General features: G+C 42.5%; 1 protein-coding gene across 1 annotated transcript; it reads right to left on the bottom strand.

Annotated features, from left to right (window-relative positions):
• Window positions 1–392: 392 nt before the first annotated feature.
• LOC139335419 (putative helicase mov-10-B.1) lies at window positions 393–18,487 on the bottom strand. Its single transcript, XM_070969015.1, has 25 exons — window positions 18,438–18,487; window positions 17,982–18,018; window positions 17,570–17,625; window positions 14,567–14,639; window positions 11,675–11,781; window positions 9,099–9,189; window positions 8,853–8,997; window positions 8,518–8,764; window positions 8,307–8,405; window positions 7,546–7,726; window positions 6,717–6,859; window positions 6,426–6,602; window positions 4,605–4,717; window positions 4,273–4,469; window positions 4,007–4,104; window positions 3,750–3,847; window positions 3,148–3,246; window positions 2,899–3,001; window positions 2,691–2,808; window positions 1,569–1,760; window positions 1,360–1,431; window positions 1,093–1,218; window positions 924–1,012; window positions 700–812; window positions 393–603 (listed from the first exon to the last, which is right to left on the bottom strand). The coding sequence occupies exons 1-25, from the start codon at window positions 18,485–18,487 to the stop codon at window positions 542–544; spliced, it is 2,886 nt and encodes a 961-aa protein (XP_070825116.1). The 3' UTR covers window positions 393–541.
• Window positions 18,488–20,015: the final 1,528 nt, after the last annotated feature.

Raw genomic sequence — 20,015 nt, 5'->3', positions numbered from 1 at the left:
TCATCATGCTGTGCTTTGAACAGGGTAAGGCTGAGTCACACTGTAAATATGAATTAATATAGCTGACATTAAAACAACAAAGGGGCGGCATGCCTCACAGCAAAAAGGTCGCTGATTCGATCCCCGGGTCGGGCAGGGACTTTCTGTGCATGTGTGGGTTCTCTCCGGGCACTCCGGCTTCCTCCCACAGACCAAAAACATGCTCATTAGGTTAATTGGTGTACCCCGCCTCTCGCCTGTTGACAGCTGGGATAGGCTCCAGCCCCCCCGCAACCCCGAAAGGGATAGTCGGTATAGAAAATGAATGAATGAATGAATGAATAAAACTGACAGTAAACAGATATTTTGGAAATGCCCTTTCGGTCCCATGAATGGAGGCTCTGTAACTTGCCATTAAGCCTTTTTCAGAGAATTTGAATATAAATGTGAAAAAATGGTTATGAGCCTTTTGTTTCAAGCATCTGGTGCAGAAATAAACCAGTCTAAAAGCAAAATGAATTCCTTGGAGTGCTTAGGATGGAAGTTTGGGCTGTCCTTTCCCTCACTGGTCGTTCCTCAGGCCCAGGTCCACGAGCTGCTGAGAGGCACTCTCAGCGGTCTCCACTGGAAAGAATCACAGAAAGAGAGTAAATCGGGCAATTTTAACATCAATTCAAAATGTGAGGGGGGTATGAAGGAAAATAAAGACGCTTTTGTTACCTCCATCCTCAGCGTCGATCTTGCAGGCAGCAAGTGCTACCAACAAGTCCTCGTCTTCCTCTGCCTGAGACAAACCAGTGTAGCCTCCCTTATCTTTGCAGTACATGATGAACCTGCAGACGAGCAGAGTTAACAGTCACTGCTCTGTTGAATTTAAGATTAAACTGAAATGTTATTGTACGCATGCTGACAGCAGAGACCAGAAGTAGACATGTGACACGTACTGCTTCCAGGTGTCATCTTTGGTCAGCGCTGAGGGGTTTCCCACCACAATCAGCAGGGCTTTAGCTCGAGTCATGGCCACGTTGAATCTCTGGACAAGGAACAAGTGTGTCAGAATGATGCTTTAGTATGCACACGCACAGGGCACGTGCACGTGTTTGTGTAATATACCTTGTCATTCTTGACAAAGCCGAGGTTGAACTTTTCATCTGACATTGTCTGACTCTGGTGGCTCCGAACTGTAGACACAATGATCACTCTCCTCTCCTGACCCTGGAACTCCTCCACTGTACCAACCTGATATGCACACACACATACAGATATATATATATATATATATATATATACACACACACACACACACACACACACACACACAGGTTTAAGACACTGCTTGTGCTGTGTTTCATGTTATGTCAGTATGGGATATTTACTTACCTTAAAGCCGCTCAGGTCCTTTAATTTAAGCTCTTTCCCAACTTTGTCCAGGGCCTGACGGATTTTCTGCACCTGCTCAAAAACAGCAGCAGTTTTTAATTCACGTCTTTAAATGTTTCCACTTCCACATGTGCTCATTTGTACTAAAGTAACCTGCAACAATATTAAGCTGTTGCACTCTGGGTATGCTGAATTGAAAGATTTGGGACCTGCTTCCTGTAGGGGGCGATGATGCCTATGTCACTGGGGTAGATGGTACCCAGGCCCCTCTTGCCGTTTGTCTGCAGCAGTTTCTTCACATAGTCAATCAGCACCTGCACCTCTGCTCTGTTGAAGACTGAAGGACTGCTGGCCTCACGCTCATTAACACCAGCCACGCCATGGAAGATCACCGGGAAGCCCTGAGAGATGCGTGAGATATACTTTATATTTCAGAATATGCAGTAAATATTAATGAAGAAAATGGTTTGGGAGGTGGAATAAACTTCACGATGGGAGTAAAAGAAACATTTACCACAGTTCACAATGTTAAACCAAGCATAAAAAGTGGTGCACAGGTCTTGATTAGCATGCATAGTGTTAGTGTTTTATACACATTGACTGTAAACCTCATGTACTGTTGAACTTTGTCACAGTGACCTCACATTTTACATTAATCTCTCTGTTATTCTCTGCAAATAACAAGCTGTGAGAGCCTTACTCGGTGCCCAAGGTCAGAACAGGACAGGACGAGATAAGGTGGACTGAATAGATACAATAAATACACAGAGTCAGTTAGAAGGCTGGTTTCTTCTTAGCAATATGAGGCGTGTTTGTGTGTTGAAGCACAGACAAGTCACTGATGAAATGGAAATCAATCATCCACAATGATCTGATCTGATCTGATCTGATCTGATCTGATCTGATCTGATCAGTAAAACCATTAATCAAGATGTTAAACATATTGTTCTTCAGTGAAAATCATCTCTCAAAAAGGAGAAAACTGACCCTCAAAGTGAGTATTAGAACAATTACATTGATTGTCAGTAAGTCTGCCAATTATTTTCTCGATGAATCATTTAGTCCATGACACGTCCAAAAGCAGTGGATAAAATTTCTCAAAAGTGGACGTCTTCAAACTACTTGTTATTTCCAGCCGACAGTCTAAAACCCAAAGACATCAACTTAGAGATCAACTTACTGTTTCTGCTCTAGAATGAGACTTAAAAGGCTGCCTTATATACTGAACAACAAAGACATGCTGTAAGTCAGTCTTGAGGTGCAGGCATGGTCCCTTTTCATGTTTCCACAGACACTGTATGGTTTGTGTGTGCGGAGAGAAGAATCATTACCTGCGTTGGGAGGTACTCCCATCTACAGAAGGAGGTGCGTACAATTTCATTCGCACTAGCCTTCAGCTTTCCTTCATAGAAGCGCTGATTGGGAAACTGCAGGATGTCAGGGTGGGACCTGACAAACACAAATGAAAACAGAAGATGTGGAAAATCCAACCAATCATTTCTGTCAAGGAGTGACCTGTAACCATCTCTACTACCACACCTGTAGTTGTGCAGCAGTTTGGTGATGAAGCGGCTGACCAACGTGTCCTCGTTCTTCAGGTGCTTGGCATAATGATTCATCATGCGCTCCAAGAGGGAAACTCCTGCAGACAGCAGAGCCTTTTAACTCCAGACTCTCCAGAAATACACGCATAGAGCAAGGCTACGTTTTCAAGTTAAAGTATCCTCATTTATCCAAACCACAGTGTTATAAACAGGACAATGTATGTGTGAGTGTGTCTGTACTTACCCAGGCCGTATTGTACAGCAAAAGGGGATCTGACAATGGGTCCAAGCTGCTTTGGGTCTCCAGCCAGTACAACCTGACCAGACTCTGGACGGAGGAGCCCTTTAACAAAAATCAACACGTCAACACATATCCAATCCAATCCAATCCATCTTTATTTATAAAGCACAGTTTCCAAAGTGCTGTACATTAAAAAACAAACAAACAAACAAACAAACAAAAAAAAACCTGACCCTGACCCTGACCCTGATTCCCCTTGTATCGGGAAACAGAGGCATCAGAAGGCACTATGGAGGTCACTGCTACATAAACGTTCCCATGACATAGACTCTGCCACCAACATCGCCAGTTTGGACGTGATCCTCCAGCTGCAGGTAGCCTACCAGCACCAGCTTTTTTCAAGCTTCTGGTTCAGGGTCTGTTGGTTGAGCTCTTGATAGCACTACAATTGAGTTTTTGTGTTATAATTTGGAGATTTGTTTTTTTTAAACAGTGCTTGTGAGGACGAAGGTGGAAAAAATCCCACTTTCAAATTTTTTGGGATCGGTCTTGTAAAAGAAGTTCAGTACAGTCACAGCGAGCACACTGCTGTTTGTCTTCTTTACCTGCCAGTGGGATTAAGCATTCAGTCTCTGTGGCTTGTCCTGCCTCGTCCACAAAGATGTGAGTGAAATGACCTTCGGGGATACCTCCTGTGACCAGCCTGCAGTGATGAGAGAGGACATGCACAGAAGTTCATCAGCAGAGCTAACTGTTGGTATTTTGGGTGGCAGACAGGATGTGAATACTGTCATATATGCACCAGTGAAATGCAAAGCTTTTATCGTGTCCTGCAGGTGAGCAAACTGCACTCATTCACTACCTTCCAGCAGTAAACAGGGTGGTGACCATGATCCGATACTCCATCAGCTCCTCCTTGGTGGGAATAACGAAACACTGCCCTTTCAGGTTACAGCATGCCTGTGAAAAAAACCACAAAAGTCAACAACAATAGAAGAACAATATCAAACACATGAAGCAACAGGAAGTGCAGCAGTATTGTAAGGAACGCATGCGAATGTCCATCTGTTACTTTCAGCATCAAAGAAATCTTCTCTTCTAAAACAAACATCATGCATCGTCACTGACCTTTAGTTCTTCTGGGACGCATTTTGGCTCACAATTCTCGGCGTACATGCGGAACACTAAATGCTTGTCCACGTTGGCCACAATCTTCTGGCAGAGCAGATCAGCAGCGCTGTTGCAGGGAGCGCAGGCCAGGATGTGGCAGGAGGCCTGGTTTTTGTTTACCTGCTTCATGGCCTCCACCAGGGTCACAGTTTTGCCTGAACAGACGAAGAACCATCAGAATAAATTCAAGCATTTCTGGCTTTGTGAGCGGTTGTTAAGGTAAAAGGTCAAACCTGAATTGTTTAAACAGTGACAACTAAAGCAAAGTCATACACTGATACTTGCTGTACCTGTTCCAGGTGGGCCAAACACCAGGTAAGGGGCAGGTTTGGATGAGCCAGCTACAATGTGTTGTACAGCCTGATACTGCTCTGGGTTTTTCTCCAGCTTTGAGTCAAACAGCCTATCGACAGGAAAGGTCACAGGTATGATGTCAGAGCTGCGTCCGGTACAATTAGCCATGATGTTTACATGCACATCACATATGCTCTCGTCAGGTAACACAAGTACCTAGTTTTGTTTGAGCCATGTTAGAATAACATGGTTTATCATTTAGTGACTCAAATATCTCCACTGATCAGTCATTTCGGTTCTGACTGAACAGAAGCCCGATAAGCAGGAAGTATTTTCTGTTGCTGCTCCTGGGATCATAGTTTATCTCTGTATTTGTACAACCCCGATTCCAAAAAAAAACTGATGTGTAAAACATAAATAAAACAGCATGTGATAATTTGCCAAACCTTTTTGACACAGACTCACTGAAAACAGGCAATGTATTTAATGGTTTGCCTCCTCAGCTCCATGTCAGGAAGCCTCCCCCCTCCTCCTTTTCCCTGTTTCCCCTACTCCTCTGTCATGTCGGTCCCTGTCCCTGCCATCTCAGTTCACCTACACCTGCTTCTAGCACCAATCAGCCACCACAGCTGCAGTCAATCCAAACTCATCAGCCACAGGATAAAAACCCAGATCTCCTTTCCAGTTGTCACCAGACTGTTGTACTCACTAGCCTGTCAAGTCTTGGCTGCTTTGCTAGCCCTGACTAGCATGACTATATAACTATTTTCTTTGTGCCTCTGGATCATCTCCACATGTCCCAAACCTGCTACGTCTGCTCAGCTCCAGTCCACAACCTGAAGAACCTGCTGACTCACTTCATCTACCTGTTCACTCCTCACCTGGATCATCTCCTTCTGAACATTATCCACATTTTGTGACAATAAATTCCTGTTACCATTCACATACTCCTTTGTCTGTGTTCTGCATCTGGAGTTCAGCCATCAATCTTAGACCTTAACACTTCATTGATTTTTGTAAATATATGCTCCTTCTGAATTTAATGCAGCAGCACGTTTCAAAGAAGTTGGGACAGGAGCGACTTAAGACTGAGAAAGATGTGGAATGCTCCAAAACACCTGTTTGGATCATTCCACAGGTAAACAGGTTCATTGATAACAGGTGATAGTACCATGATTGGGTCTGAGATCCCATTTACACTTAGGGAAAACGCATATGTTTACACGCAAACAGAGTTTTTTTCACGGAAAACGATCATTTTTAAAAACTCCGGCCAAAGTGGAGATTTCAAAACGCCGGCTATTTGTCGGCGTGTAAACTGGGTTAAATGGCGTTTTAGGTTCCGAAACATCACAACATGTGATTGAATACTTAACGTCATGTGAGCGACCTATGTTTACACTCGCGCCCATAGGTTTGGCATAGTTATGATGCACTTGACGGCGTATTTATGCGGGTTCATGTAAACAACAACATTTTTGAAGACGATGTTGTGTGCATGCTGTTATTTTTGAAAACAAAGGGGCCAAAATATCCGTTTTCCAAAATACCCTGCTACATGTAAAGGTGGGGTGAAAGGGACATCCTAGAAAGACTCAGTCATTCACAAGCAAGGATGGAGAGAGGTTTACCACTTTGTGAACACATGACTGTATGAAGGATGTTATTACATGGGCTCAGGAACACTTCAAACGTTTTTGGAATCGGGGTTAGAAATTGGAAAATCCTCCGGTCCCATTTTTCAGACATCTGTGCTGTAAAATAGCCCACTCACACATTACACATCATACAGAGATATAAATATTACTATACTGTACACTAGTTTTTGGAGCTTAGTTTGCTGAGAGGTGGAGGCAGGTACAGCAGGGAACAACACTTCTCCCAGTCCACGTTCGACTGCCAGCGCTGCTGCTCTGTGCTGAACACGCAACGTCAGGCGGTTCACAGTGAACTCAACATTGAATTTCATGTCAGTCACAAAGCACTTCAGCAATCTGCAAACAAATTCAAAGTGTGTGAATCTTGGTTACTAACAAACATGTTGAATATGATTGTTTATTATTGATGCTTATTTATTATTGTGTGTTACTGTAATGTTATGATCTTACTCTGAGTCAAAGCCAAGTTTGACGGAGTTGAGCTGCACACTGTGGACGTAGCCGCGGTACTTCACCTCATTATGTCCTAAAGGCCACACCAACAGTGCATCGCCTCGTAGCACAGACGGGCGGTTCTCAGACAGACCAGGTACCTGGCAGGTGAATATGTCGCAGTGTTAATCACAGTAATTTAAAATATATCAGACATAATATGTCTCTTTGTTTTCCTAGATTTTTTTTCTTCTCATCATAGTGCATCACAACCTGCTGTCAGGAATGTCTGATTTCACTTTAGCCAGTGTACCACTGGAGCACAGATTACGCCCACGCCCTGCTAGTTACTCCCCTGTCAGTTTGTGACTAAGGCTGATCGGGCTTTTGCTATCAAACTCAGTCACACTCAGTCCCTGGCTTCTTTAAAATCTCCTAAAACTGTTCTGTTTGTGAAAGCTTTTGGAAATATTTGTTTTTATTTTCATGGTTCTTGTTCTTATTCAGTTCATGTTACTGGCTTTACTTCCTCTGTGCTCATGTCCGTGGCCCTTTTCTCATTCTATTTGCATTATCTGGTTTTATTTTTCATTTGTAAACCACTTTGTAACATGAAGAAAAGTGCTATATAGATAAAGTTTATTATTATCATTATTATTAATACTTGCAATCTTTGCAGTGTGGTGGTGTGTATTAATGATATGCACCTGTCTGTTTCATTTATTCCTCCTGTCCAGGTACTGCAGATGCTATTTACTGATGTAGCCAGCGAGTGCAAATGATCTTTATTTCCAAGTGAGAGATGGGGAGTATTCATTCCCCATAATCACAGCGATCAAATACTAACCTCCAGGACAAGAAGTTCACTGATGACCCGATCTGTGAACATAATGGCCTCCTTTGTTTCATCGTTGGGGATGTTGTATTTCTTGATGTCCACCTGCATCTTTTGCTCCTCAAGATACAGCAGCGTGTGAAACTTCTCTTCGTAGTCCTTCCAGCTCAGGGCATCTTCCAGCACTTTCTTTCTAAACAGACCAAAGGAAAAGAAACGCATTGTATGGCAGTGTATACATATTTTAGAACAGAACAGCTGGAGTGTTTTATATCATGAATGTATGATTTTGGCCTGTGTACAAACTAACCCTGTCTCTAAGAAATTAGGTTTCTATATACATAACTTGTTTTCCCAATTATGTTGTGCTGTCACACATAATCACTGTCTGGATTATGTTCAGGGGCAACATTTTTTTCTGTGAATGAAGCCCTGCACATATCTACCACACTGGAGACTCTGGAAGGTGGTTACTGTGGATAGTAGATGTACAAAGTGTAGGACTGTGACACCAGAGACCGGGGTTCATATCCTGAGTTTGCCTCTGAATGACAATATTTCCTCATTATGTTGCTAGAAAACATAATCTGGCCAGCATGACATTTCCCTCAAAACATATTTGCTATTACAAATTAGATGTGTATAATATCTACTAGCTGTATAAAACACATTAACATCACATGCAAAACACGTCAGTGAGGTTTGGCTTTCCTCAGTCATTGCTACAGTCCTACTGTCCCGCAGCTGGACATCAAAACCTGAACTGAGTTTACCTTCTATTGGATGTAGACGGCTTCAGAAGCGTGTTCATATATTTTGGTATTGGATACTGTGGTAGACGAATCACAGTTTTTAGCTTCACATCTGAGGGCCTGGTAAGAGGAGACAAAGTGGAAAAGGTTGGACACTTCACTAGGAGACATGCAGCATTTCACTTTTTACATTTACTTCATATTTAACAATGTGTTGAGAGAAAAGTGGCACCTTTCAGGTGGCTGTCCATCCACAATCTTGTAAGCAATTTCAGGAGTCCAGGCAGGGAGAGAGCGAGGTTTGTAGGTTGCTGTAGGTGCCAGTTCCCGTCCCAAGGCATTTAAACAGTGAACGTCAATAAAACGCACAATGCGAAATGCATTGGTCTGCAGGTCTGGTTTGAATTCAAAAGCCAGTTTAGCTTGATAGAAACCAACCGAGCTGCAGCAGATGTTAACATGGATGTCATAGCTATCACCTGGGAAAAGAACATAAGGAAGTAATGTTGTATTCATAGCGGTTTATCATGTCCATTAGTAAATATGGCATTGTGATATTTACATTACCTTGTTGTAGACACAGAGGGTTAGTCTTGGTCACATTGGACTTATCTCTCAGAGTGAAGCAATTACGCAGCTTTGGTGGGATGTAGGAGATGAAATACACAGGTTTTGTTCCAAAGTTTTCCACTTTCAGATTTACCTCACATTGCTGCTTCGAAAAGAAAAAAAAACAACAACATAGCCCCACATTTGTACCACAGCCAAGAATGAGTAACAGATGGTTGCTGCAGTTTCTTAAAATAACAATACCTCACGTTCATCCACGCTCAGGCAGAGTCTCTCGTTCTCAAACTGATGGTTGGGGCTGCTGCAGCTGATGCAGATATTGTGTTTGTCAGCACTGTGGGTGCAAAAAGAGCAAAGGTTATGATAGACTGTATTAAAGGCTGCAGAGTGGTGTGTGACTTTGAAGATCACTATTAAATCAGTCAAACTTCAGACTTGCTGTCATGCATATTCTTATTTTATAGCTGCATAGAGAAATAATATACAAATAAGAATGAGGACTGTAGTGAATGCAAGGCCAGTGACAGAAGTTAATGACACTAAATGAGGTTTAATAACTAAGTTCAGGAACAAGACCACACCTCAAACACACCCTAATTCCTCTAAAGTTATTTAAGCGCTCCTGATTCATTCATTCATTTCCCCTTCGACTCAGTTTCTGCATTCAACGCTCTGAAGGCCAGGTCATATCAAATCTTACTCAAGCTCTCCTAATTTCAAAGCTTTCTCATCCTCTCCTCCTTTTCTCCCAAACTTCACAATCAATTTGAGCACATACATCCATCCACCCCAGCACTATCCCCTCTTCTCCTCCCTCCACCTTTCATATCCCATTTTCCTCAGCCACCTCACCTCCTCTTACCTCTATCCTGGTCAGCACAGCCACTCCCTCAATAGCGATACACAGTGGCGCCTTCAGTCAAATCTCATAACATTCTGACAGCTTGCCATCCAAACATTTCTTGCCATTCATGTTCTTCTCGTCTATAAACACAAATGCTACGTTCACGTTTATACTCGCGCCATGCTTCTCCATACTCTAGAGTAATGTGCTACAGTACAAAACGCTGCACTCAATTATCCATACCTTACCAATTCCATTGGCAATATTATTTTTTACCCCTTTTTTTCGCACAGAACATACATACACGTAGCTGATATTTTATTTCATATCTCGTATTTCTATTCCCCCTTATGTCTCCTTTCATTTATTTATGCTACGATCGATGATTTCTGTAATTTCAGAGAATTATGCCACTCGCATTGTCCCCCAAGGCCGACCATACGTGTCACACCTCCTCTCCATCACCTCCTCCATCTCATCCCTCCACAATTACATCACACTCAACAAAGCATGTAAAATAGAGCTAAAACTGTGGCACCAATTCCTACTGTCCTGGAACAACATCTCCTTCTTCTAAAACAATCACATCACCAAGCAAGAAAACCCCTTCACAGACGCCGCTGCTCCTTCTGTCAGATTCGATGGATACCACAGTGGAAAGCAGATCTCAACCGAATAGCCTAGCGAATTCGCATCACTCTCCCCTTCCTCCACTACATGTGAACTGTATCTAGTCATTATAGCAGCCATTCTTTGGGGGCACGAATAGCTAAAAAAGGTAATTGCAATCCACATCGACATCAGGGCCATCGTTGACATAATTAACTAAAGACGGTCACACCATCTAGACATTACGCAATTCATATGGAAGCTCACCTTAGTTCCAGCCCAACACCAGTCCATCATCCACGCATCCCACATCCCAAGCCGCAAAACTCAATCACTGTCTCTCGCTTCTCTTTCCAGAAATTCAGGCAATTTCCTCTTCCGACTCCAGTCCCACTGTTTTCAGTCACATTCAGCAAGCCCAGAGCTAGAAGGCTTATGGATCGCTTCGCAAGATGCCATCCTTAACACTGGAACCGCTTTAAAGCTCACCTCCGACCTTCTGGCCCGCTGCATAGTCACCCTGCCCTCAGGTTATCTGTCTCCATTCATAGACAAGGTACTGGAATCCATGTTCTTACTCGCTTTCTTCGGCTTCCTGCGCTATTCCGAATTCACTGCCACCACTCTAGACTACCAACCATCCTGGCACGCAGCCACCGATATTTCCATCCTCTCGTCCGACTCTCTCGTCTTCCACCTCAAATGCAGTAAGACCAATCAGTCCGGTCTGCCTCAACCCATCCACTTCTTCCGATCAAACTCATTTTTAAGTCCATATGAACCCATGCGCAATTACGTAAGCTTAAGACAAGCCAATCGAGCTTCGCCCCAAGATCTTTTGTTCATCTCAGAAATGGACCACGTAGCCACATGCTTCTGGTTTCATCATCACTTCCGCCAAATCTTATTCAGATCCGGAATTCAACCCAAACCTTACTCAGGTCATTAATTTCGCATCGGTGCCGCCTCTACCAGTCCCCAGCAGGGAATTCCCGACCACATCATAAAAAATTTTCAGCCGTTGGCCTTCACTTTCATACATTACGTATATCCGAAACAATATGAGAAACATCAGAAATGCCCATGCACAGCTGTCATCTGGAAGTTCCTTTGAGGCTTAACTGAAAGCCAAAAATATCAGAAGAGACAGCTGCCCCACCCTGAGTCTCTTCCTTCCCTGGTCACCAAATTAGCAGACAACATCCATTCCTTTGTCCCCTCATTCCTTCCCCTTCCCCTTTCATCCTCTTTAGCCTCATCCCTTCATCCCTCGACCCTCATTTTTTCATCCCTCCTCTCAGCCCCGCATATTAGCATTTTTGGCAATTGAGACTGCAGTGACAAGCAGTGGCAAAAACACCTGTACCTGTCTCTCTTCAGGCTCATCAGACTGGCTTGAACTCCCTTCGCAGCTTCATGTTGGGAGGTCTGTACTGTCCCAGAATTGGAGGCTCCACTCTGGACATGCTGTGGCTGCAGAAGACATAACGGTATACTCAGCAGTTCTTAAAGGTACCTAACCTGCAATTTATATTATTTAAATAAATGTACATAAATATAACAGCAAGCTGTGTCTTAAAGGACCAGTGTGTAGGATTTAGTGGCATCTAGTGGTGAAGTTGCCCCACCCCTCACCGTCCCCTTTCAAGCACGTAGGAGATCCTACAAAGACTGCTAAAAACACGAAAGACGCTCTCTAGAGTCAGAGCTGGGTCACAAACTGCCTGCCTGCAGGCCAGAAGTGGTCAGGCAGCAGTGTCCGACATGTAGTTCAAAAATACTTCTGGATCGATTATTGGTGTCTTCACAAAGGTTTCAAGAAATAGGCTACATAAGGTCTTCGAAGTATGATGCGAGGTTGTTTATTCAAAGCAAAAACAGTTTGAGCAAACAGCAGTGGACGCGTGGTCCTGCACAAAAACTCCCCAAAACTCTCACTTTCTGGTCTTCTACAGCTCTTTATATACTCTACAGAGTCCCTCCTTCAATTTCCTCCCTTCCTGACAGACCACAACCCGCTCTTTTAAAATCTTGTTTGAACCAGCTGCGCCGCCATTAGGTTTCATGTCAGGACTTTCAGGGGATTTCCAGTTATAACCATGGGGGATAGTTTCCACTTTGCATTTTTAAAGGCGATAGTGAGAACTTCCAAACTACGCGTAGTGGAATGTAGAAGATGGATTGGGGATTTTTCTGATCTAATTGTGGCAAATTGCAACTACATTTCTTTTTTAAAAGGTCAGGCATGCCGAGGCATGCTTTTACATTTTATGACTTTTGTGATCACTCAGGCAAAATAATAAAAAAAAAACAATAATACTAATAATAAGCCTCTGCTGCCACCAATGCTACCATGACTGCTACTACTACTACCAAAAACATTATTCATAATAATCATTATCATATTCATCGTTGTGATAAAATCAGAGGGAGTGGTGCTTCGTCCCCTGGCAGTGAAGCAGGACCATAACACCATGAGTGACCTCCAGATCGGGTCAGTCTGGTGGATCAACCAGGTTATGGTTTTAATCTAATAACAACTGATATGAAATTTATTTTGAACTTGTTGAAATGAGGGGAAAAAAATTGACCCTTGTACCTTCACAACAACACTTGAAATGAAGAGACATTCAGGAAGGCCCATCCTCCCTACAGTACATGTTTGTTTCAACAGGTCATTTAACTTATAATTTAATGTTTATTATTATTATTTTATTTTGAAAATCAAATGTTGTATATTTTATCTGAGGATTTCATAACTTCAACTTAAGTCACACAAGCAAAGCAGGAGCCAGAAAATACAAATTTGAGTTCTGTATTTCCGCCTAATCAACAGCCGGTGACCACACCCTGAAAACTGCCATTGCTACACTTAAGTGACTTTAAATGGAGTGACAAAAAATTAATAAATTATAATCTATTATCTGTTAGTGTTGTGAAAAAGGGAGAACTGCAGAGCCCTCACAGTTACACTGATCTTCAGAATCAGAATCAGATATACTTTATTGATTCTGGGGGAAATTGTTTAAATTAATAAAACTGCTGATGAAAGCTAAAGACTTCACACCAACTCCACATCATCTCATCACAGCTGTGAATCCATAAGGCTGAAAAACCACTGAGATCTGCTCATCATGTCGAGGTGCATACCGTGAAGTATATACAGTCTTCATCTCTTATGATGTCGCCGTACACTCTCAGGCCATAGAGGACAGAACCAAAGTTTGGATATTTCCTACAACCAGACGCACAAACAAATTAGTCACGGACATATTTATGATTTATATATTTATGTCAAACATTCACTAAGATTTCTAACATAATGGAAATAAACTTACCTTGTCCTGAACTCCTCGTTGTAAATTTCTTTTAGTTTAGTTCTCTGTCTGACGGCATCTCGACCCGTCTTCTTCAAAAACTCAAAAAAGTTGAGTCCAATACGGCGAAACCAAGCAACCTTCCTTCTAAACATAATCAAAGGCTGATATGATGGAAGTCAGAAATGGAAACGCTGCGTTTGAGTACTGACACTCAGCTTTAAGACAAACGGGTAGATGGACCGTCTCACAGGAAATCCAGTGGCTCCGCTTTATCCCCGGACAGCCCGCGTGGGCGGTGTCTCTCTGTCTCTCGTAATGCCGACCTGCAGCACGGGGACAGTCGGGTTCAGGTGTACAAAGCAGGCGCACCCACGCAGTCTGTCAGGCCGAAGAAACGAAACTGAGCCTGGGGAACCCCGGTCCTTCACACTGCTCTGCATATCCCGGCACATATTTTAACTAGCTTATTTGTATTAATACGTATTTCATCAAGCTCAATCTTTGATTTTTTTTTTTGATTTTTTTTTTTATGGTGATGATAAAATGAAAACAAATCACAAAACAGCCACCTCTAGTTTTCTCTCAAAACCAGATCTCGGTGGCTTGCTGTGTTAAAGAGTGTCCACTGAACACTGGCTGAAAATTACCATTTCATTTTAAAAATAATACAACTCTTGATTTAAAGAAGCGATCAGAATGTGATTCATTCAGATCATTTGACCTGGCTTTTTGGTTTTGCATCATATCCCTGTTAGAGTCATGTCGGGATGTTTGCACAGCTAATTATTCTATGTTTGTATACTTAGTTATATTTTTTGAGAACATTTTCTCTCTTAGTTTTATTCTCATCCTTATTCTTCTTTATTGTGTATATATACAATAAAATATACTCAATATACTCAAAACAGCCCTGCGGTGTCTCCTATGTCTCCTCTGACCATCTCCTCGCTGTCCTCGTGGTCGCAGGCTGACTCTTCACTCCCTGTTATGTGCCTCTGGTGAAGATTCAGCCTGCGACCACAAGGATAGTGAGGAGATGTTCAGAGGAGACATAGGAGACACTGCAGGGCTGTTTTGAGGTGACAGACTGGCAGGCACTCTGTGTGCCACATGGGGAGGACATTGATGGGCTCACAGAGTGCATCACGGACTAGATCATTTTCTGTGTGGACTCCACTGTCCCAGCCAGAACTATCCATTGTTATCCGAATAACAAGCCGTGGGTGACAAAGGACATCAAAGTCATCCTCAGTGAGAAGAAGAGGGCTTTCAGAGCTGGTAACAGGGAGGAGGTGAGAACAATACAGAGGGAACTGAAGATGAAAATCAAGGAGGCTAAGGAGAAATACAGGAGGGAGGTGGAGTGGAAGCTCCAGCAGAACAACTTGAGAGAGGTCTGGACCATCACTGGCTTTAGAATTGTTACAGAGAACATCTTGTTCAACACTCTGATATATGAAAACATCTTGTCACTTTGATAGAATCATTGCATGTCTTGAAGAACGTGACTCTTAGCCTTGAGTCATAAATATTAGGTCCCCGGAGACAATCAGTGCTGATAACAAGATGCTCATGGCACCTCTCCTCCTTATTTATGACGTTTGTAATATTATCCCCACGCCTAATGACAACACACATACACACATACAGACTGTTTATCACATGTTCAGAATAAGATATGTTGTGCCCAGTATTTGGAAACTGTCCAGTTATGTTCTGTGATGTATCTGATTCATGTACGGGGTTGGTCAAACCCAACACCATAAATATGAACTTTTGTCTGAACACTGTGCTCATTTTGGCTGAGATCCTGAGGGAACTCTGACACTCTGAGACCAGCGCTGCATTGCTTTACCTGTGACCTCCAATAAATACTTTGGCTGTGAACTGAAGACTTCTCCGGACCGTTCTTGAGCTTCCAAGCAAGAACCGAGCTTCAAAGCTAACAGAGCGACCAGCAGCAGAGGAGTTGAAGGCAGCGTTGACAGGGCCAATGAACTGAATCTGTTTTTTAATAGATTTGACACTTCAGGCCTGGCTCATCCCCCCTCTGACTCCTCTGCTGCCTGTCCTGGACAACCACTATCAACCATCTTGGACAACATCTCACACCCACTTCATGATGTGCTGGTCAAGCACAAGAGTACTCTCAGTGAGAGACTCATCCCACCAAAAGACTGAACGCCACAGAAAATCATTCCTGCCTGTGGCCATCAAACTGTACAACTCCTCCCTCTGAATGGCCCTTGGACTTTTTCATTCCCTGGTAGATCACACATATTTATACTGCAGTGAGCTGCACTTGACCTAATTCAATATACAAGCACATTCTTCTGTATATAAACTTTCCTAATGTAAATACTCTTTTATTATCTAATTTTTTGCTTTGTTTTGTGTATACTTATAGTTTCTCAGTATATATATGAGAGAGATCTCTCTCTCTTTACCTCAGCAGTCATCTGGATTTCACACAGCAGATGAGCACCAACAGGTTTTTGACCTACAGACGTAAACATTAGGGTTACTCTAAACATTTCCAAAGTTGAACTTTTATGGCATCACTGCTAAAGATTGTCTAGAAACACTGGGACTGCACTGTAGAGATGGAGGCTACTGTAGATACCAGCAAAAGACACTCATTTATAAACAGACTGTTAAAGACTCATTGCAAAGTAAAACCTGCAATGGTTCTTCTTATTATTCATCATCTCTGTTAATTGTAAGCATTCACTGTCTTAAAGCCAAATGAGTAACCATATGATTAGGTGTGCAACACAGTATGACGTGCCTGTTGCGCTGACATTGTTCTGATGCTAGAACAAAGTCACCCCGTTGACAAGATAATGTATATAATCTACAACTTCTCCTGCTCTGGGCTCTTTCTCATCTCACACCCGAGACAGCAAGGAGTCCGTCTGCTGGCGTCAGAATAAACTTTCAGAAAGACAAAAAACAACTTTGTCCTTTTTAATACAAAATTGCCAGAACAAACACACACAGAAAAATCTGCTTTAACAACCACCAACAGTCTGACATGAAATGTTTCAGTCTTCCTCTGTGGTTACTGCCTGCGGTGAGATGCGCTGCGTTTTGCTATGAGCATAAGTGATCTGTCTCCGTGAGTGTGACTGTGTGTCTTCTGAGAAACCATTTGGGGACTTTTCACATCCGCTCGCTGATGATTCCTCGCTTCTATAAATGATGACAGAGCAGAATCTGTGTGTCATGGTGTGTATCATCCACCTATGTGTTTTTTATTTGATGTACGCTCCAGTGAAATGCTTTTGAAATTACTTTGAATTTGAAATGTATAACATGTGTAGATCACTGATAGCATGATAGCCACGACCCCTCCCTCAGCTCCAGCTTATTAAAAGAGATGTAGTACTATGATAATACCAATAATATGGCTCAGCAGAGTCCATCACTTACTCCCCCTCCCCTCCCTTCTTTGGGTTCTTCTTACTTTCTACATTTCTTTGATATTTTCTGTAGTATTAGAGAAATTTAGGCAACATTTTCTTCTAGCAAAACTCCTCAGAGAAGACTTCTAAAGACACAGACTGATATTTGATTTTGATTTTTGGATAGCATGGTCACCGGTTCGAATCCTGCTGTGGGTGCTGGTGGCGTGTGCTCCACCACGCCTTCGGTGCCTGCTGCTCGAGGAAAAAAGGGTGCCTTTCTGTGTGGAGTTTGCATGCTCTCCCCGTGTTCACCCAGGGTTTCCTCCTTAAATAACCCCCACTAAAAACATGCAAGAAGATCACCACCTGACCAATGGTGACAAAGGAGAACTGGTCCCCACGTGCCTGGCAGCCCACCGCTCCTGGTCTGCCGTGGAGGATCGACAGACCGAGGATGGGATAAATGCAGAGAAAATAACTTCACTTGCATGGCGTGTACAGTTCCCTCCCTGTAACTCTGTTAATAAAGTTGACTTCTTCTTCTTCTTCTTCTTCTTCTTCTTCTTCTTCTTCTTCTTCTTCTTCTTCTTCTGTAACAATACAATAAGGTTGTCTTGGTCTTCAGAGGTCTATAGAGTTCTATAGAGGTCTATAGGTCCTACGAGAGTGAAGAAGATGGAACAGGTTTTAACCAGGGTGTGGCGGGTCTGCAGTGATGTGTCTGGCCTGTTTCCTGACTCTGGAGGTGTATAAGTCCTGAATGCAGGGAAGGTTGGCACCAGGGATTTTCAGTCATATTTGGAGGCTCAGCCAAACCACACAGTGATGGATGAACAGTGAACAGACTGGATGACTGCAGTGTAGAACTGGATCTACAGATCCTGAGCTGGCGTATGATATCAGTCCTCTGCTGAGCCTTTTTGATGATGGAGTCTGTGTTGGATACCTGCTTCAGGTCCTGGGAGATCATGGATCCCAGAAACCTGAAAGTTTCCACAGGAGACACAGTGTTATGGTGATGTGGTGTACTGTTGGGCGGCAACAGTAGTCCATTGTCTCTCTGAGGGAATCTCTTGGCTCTGAAGTCCCTAATATGTTAAATTCTCTTTGAAGGGACCCTGAAAGAGAGTCCTCTTTCAGGGTTTCTGGCATGTTGTGTTACATCGTGTCATTGTTTGATTCCTCTCGTCTCTTGTCATTGGATAAGGGAACAGATGATGCAGGAAGTAAAATATTAGGGGTGAACGCTTCTCCATTTGCTTTAAAGATGTCTGTGGTCCCAGAAGAAGCTGACACTGTCACTAATCATCTGAACCCAAAGCAGTTTCTGTGCTTTTTGCTCATATCTTTACTCACTGTGGGCTCATTTTCACTGCAGCAGAACAAAAGGCCTCTAACTGACCTTTTCTCCTTGCATTCCTTCAGGAGAACTGGAGTGTTAAAATATCCCATCTTCAAAGAGTTACTTATCACTTGAACTGTTTGCAGGAAGGTGTTGATTTAGAGAAACGGGATGTCTGGTCCTGAAGCTTTACTCCCCCATTCCTTCAGGAGGACTGAAGGAGAGAGACACTCGACTCCAAACTCAAAGAACCAGATAGTACTGACAAGCTGTAAATCAGACATTCCTGTAGCAAACTGTTTTGTGTGTCTGTGTGCTGTCTTTGCCACCACATCAGGATAATGCAAACGATATGTTTGATTCAATTTTGGATATTCCCACAGTGCTAAACTCATAATTTGTATGGTATCAATGTTTTCCCCATGTTTCTAGCGTGTAAAATGACAAAACCATGATTTTAAATCTCATAAGCATCTTTGTCTGGCTTTCTACCATCTGGCATATGGCATCTAGAGACTAGAAGCGGTTAGGTTTCAGATACGCAACATGAGACAGTTATAATTAGTCGTGCTTAATTCACCAAATATAATCTGCCTTTCCCTGTTCCTTTGTTCTATTAGCAGTTATACTATTATGTAAGTTGGTATTAGCATTGAAGAATGTTGCCATTAATCAACGAAATGTGTCTGATGCATGTATACTGGTGTCATCTTAAGGTGCAATATGTTATTGTTACTCCTCTGTGCAATATCAATACTCCGGTCAAGAGTACTCTCATCCAATCAGTACCTGTTGTCCATATTTTTATATTCCTTGTTTATATTGTTTGTTTGATATTTAATGTCTTTTTTTTTTTTTTTTACTGATGCCCTATATTCCTGCTATCCACTTTGCTGCTGTTATTCCTGGAATTTCTCCACTGTGGGACTAATAAAGGTATATCTTATCTTAACATACATGTTTTAAACAATGTTGACGTGTGATTGAAAATTGATCATTTAAACTCTGTGATTGACCATAGTGAGAAGCAGATGAGTCCATCGCACGCAATCATTAGTTAGTTAATGTTTTCTCTCTATAGGATGCAATAACAGCGTTCACCTGTACTGTAAATCATACTTTTCCCCGCCTGTTAGCGTGTCATTATAATCTTTTGTCTACTTTTGCTCGCAACATTAAGCCGTATAACTTTTTCAAAGTTAAAGCCGAACTTTTCTTTAACCATTAAGGCAATCACGTAATAATATTTTTGTAGATATTTTTGACCGGCCGTCAAAAGTATTCTCAACGTTCTTATTAACTGAGAAGTTTTGCCATACGGTTATCAACCTCTTTGGACCGAAGTTCTGCAGCAAGACTCAATCCATCTGTCTGGGCCAAATAGCCGCCGAAAGAGCTGCTGCTCGTCTGTTACCGACACCAAAGTTGGTGTCAGAGGCTATAATAATCTCAATACATCATCTTCCCCTACATCATTGTGGGCACCTCGATGGAAGCAGCATAATCATGGCTAGAACAAGGGAGAGCTCAAAAATGTCTTTTGTGCAGGATAACACCATTATAATGCCAGAAATCATAAAAGCAAGCAAGTTGAAGTTGATATTTTACAAAAATGATATGGAGTTTATATACAGTGTA

Source organism: Chaetodon trifascialis, chromosome 8 (assembly GCF_039877785.1).
Source record: "Chaetodon trifascialis isolate fChaTrf1 chromosome 8, fChaTrf1.hap1, whole genome shotgun sequence".
Lineage (NCBI taxonomy): Eukaryota > Metazoa > Chordata > Actinopteri > Chaetodontiformes > Chaetodontidae > Chaetodon > Chaetodon trifascialis.
This window is presented reverse-complemented; position numbering and strand designations above follow the sequence as displayed.

What these genes read in the sequence shown, in the direction of transcription:
- LOC139335419 (XM_070969015.1), bottom strand. Translation starts at nt 18,487, where the DNA reads ATGGGATATTTTAACACTCCAGTTCTCCTGAAGGAATGCAAGGAGAAA. An exon ending in ACCCTGTTTACTGCTGGAAG is followed by an intron (nt 3,848 to 4,006) that starts GTAGTGAATGAG and finishes TCATCACTGCAG; the next exon opens with GCTGGTCACAGGAGGTATCC. An exon ending in GGGAGTACCTCCCAACGCAG is followed by an intron (nt 1,761 to 2,690) that starts GTAATGATTCTT and finishes CGCATCTCTCAG; the next exon opens with GGCTTCCCGGTGATCTTCCA.